Source organism: Penaeus monodon, chromosome 13, assembly GCF_015228065.2.
Source record: "Penaeus monodon isolate SGIC_2016 chromosome 13, NSTDA_Pmon_1, whole genome shotgun sequence".
Classification (NCBI taxonomy): Eukaryota; Metazoa; Arthropoda; class Malacostraca; order Decapoda; family Penaeidae; genus Penaeus; species Penaeus monodon.
This window is the reverse complement of record NC_051398.1, coordinates 37,570,349-37,572,848: the sequence shown is the minus strand read 5'-3', so window position 1 is coordinate 37,572,848 and position 2,500 is coordinate 37,570,349. Positions and strand designations below refer to the sequence as shown.

General features: G+C 32.8%; 1 protein-coding gene across 2 annotated transcripts in view; it reads left to right on the top strand.

Annotated features, from left to right (window-relative positions):
• The window catches only part of LOC119580300 (TWiK family of potassium channels protein 7-like), a 12,352-nt gene that overhangs the window by 7,592 nt on the left and 2,260 nt on the right, over positions 1-2,500 (top strand). For both annotated transcript variants that reach the window (XM_037928373.1, XM_037928374.1), the window contains 3 exons: positions 343-468; positions 2,160-2,320; positions 2,498-2,500. The exon at positions 2,498-2,500 is cut by the window's right edge and continues 148 nt beyond it. In XM_037928373.1, the coding sequence (XP_037784301.1) occupies positions 343-468; positions 2,160-2,320; positions 2,498-2,500 (290 nt within the window). The remainder of the gene's footprint in view (positions 1-342; positions 469-2,159; positions 2,321-2,497) is intronic.

The following is a 2,500-nucleotide window of genomic DNA, read 5'->3' as shown; positions in this document are numbered from 1 at the left end:
ATAAATAACACAAAAACAATCAAGATTATAAAGAAAGAAAGCCAAAAAAAAAATGGATTCCGATTTCAGCAACACGCTTCATTTTTTTTTTTTTTTTTTTTTATCTATCCCATAACCCCTTCCCATCTGAAATTGAGAAACCATTCCAATATATATATATATATATATATATATATATATATATATATATATATATATATATATATATATATATATTTTTTTTTTTTTTTTTTTTTTTTTTTTTTTTTTTTTTCTTTTTCTTTTTTTTGAACCGGGGACATTTCCCGCGAAAAAAATTAAATACCTCCGTTTCCCTTTCTCTCCCCTCGACTCCTCCACCAGCGCTAAAAAAGATGAGCAGCTTCACCAGCGACAGAGATGGGAAAAGGAGTTGCGGCAAGACGGTGGCGCGGATCATGTTCTCCCACGTCGGCCTCTTCATCCTCGTCTCCGTCTACACCGTCCTCGGTGCGTTGTGGCGAGCGGGATGTGGTGATAGTGTCGGTTGTGGGGAGTGTGATGTGGTGACTGTGAGTGGTGATGGTTGTGGTGATTGTGATGTGGTGATAGTGATGGTTGTGGTGACTGTGATGTGGTGACTGTGAGTGCTGATGGTTGTGGTGAGTGTGATGTGGTGATAGTGATGGTTGTGGTGACTGTGATGTGGTGACTGTGAGTGGTGATGGTTGTAACGATGGTTGTGGTGAGTGTGGTGTGGTGATAGTGACGGTTGTGGTGATTGTGATGTAATGATGGTTTTGGTGATTGTGATGTGGTGATGGTTGTGGTGATTGTGATGTAGGGATGATTGTGGTGATTATGATGTGATAGTGATGGTTGCAGCAATTGTCATGTGATGATAGTGATTTAGTGATGGTTGTGGTAATGAATTGCCATTTAATTGTGATGTGGTGATGGTGACGTTTGTGGTGATTGTGATGGTTGTGGTGATTGTGATGTAGTGATGGTTGCGGTGTGGTGATGATAATTGTCATTTGGTGGTGAAAGTGATGATCATGATAAATGTGATGTGGTAGTGGTAACGATTGTGTATTGATTGTGATACGGTGTTGATAGTGATAGTTGCGATGACTGTTACGTAATGAAAGTGACGATTGTAATGATTATAATGTGGTGGTGATAGTGAGGGTTATGGTGATTGTGATGTGATAGTGATAGTTGTGGTGATTGCAATAGTAGTGATTGTTGGAATGGCGGCAGCGGTAGTACTTGTGACTGTTACGAGCTTGGAGATGATAATGACGGCAATAATGATGACACTTGTTTCTTGTGATAATGAGCTGTGGTTGTGATGATTGAAGAGGTGATGTTATGCATGGTGATAATGATGGGGATGATAAGAATGCTAGTAATGGCAATGACAGTGATAAAGGAGATGATAATGACAATAATGATAACGATAATAATGATAATAATAATGATGATGATAATAGTGATAATGATAATAATAATAACAATAATGATAGCAATAATAATAATAGTAGTAGTAGTAACGATGATGACAATAATAATGTTAATAATAATAATAATAATAATTATTATTATTATTATTATTATTACTATTATTATTATCATTATTATTATTATTATTATTATTATTATTATTATTATTATTATTATTATTATTATTATTATTATTATTATATTAATAATAACAATAGTAGTAGTAGTAGTAGTAGCAATGATGATGATCATAATATTGTTGATAACAGTAATAATGATTATAGTAATAATAACAATAAAAAATAAATGAAATGATAACAATAATAATAATAATAATAATAATAATAATAATAATAATAGTAGTAGTAGTAATAATAATGATAATAATAATTATAATAATAATAATAGTAATAATGATAATAATAATAATAATAATAATAATAATAATAATAATAATAATAATAATAATGATAGCAGCAATAATAATTACAATAATGATAAAAATAACAGTAAAAATAATGGTAAAGACAATAACAATGCTCTCACTAACACTATCAATAGTGATAATAACAACAATACTGCCTTTATTCATATCTACTTCTCATATAAAAATTCCTTCCGTACATCGCTTTCAGTAACTGCAATGAAATGCCCTCCACCCCCCCCCTCACTCTCTCTCCCGCTCATGTACACAGGAGCCTACCTCTTCATCTACATCGAGAAACCGGCGGAGGAAATGCGTTACCAGAAGAAGCGGAACGTTGCCATGGACATCAACGACGCAACCAAGTACATCATTTCCCTCTTGTGGTACCATAACAGCCTTAACCACACGAAGGCTGAGTATCACAGTTTGGTAGGTGTTGTGGTGTGGAGATAGAGGCGTTCATTCGTCATCAATTCATTTATTTATTTTATTATTATTTATTTATTTATTTATTTTTAGGTGTTAGTGAATTGTTGATTTTTGTTTCCATAACAAAAGTTAAAAATTAACTTTCAAGTTTTATTCCTTGTTACTTCTACGTCATAGGTC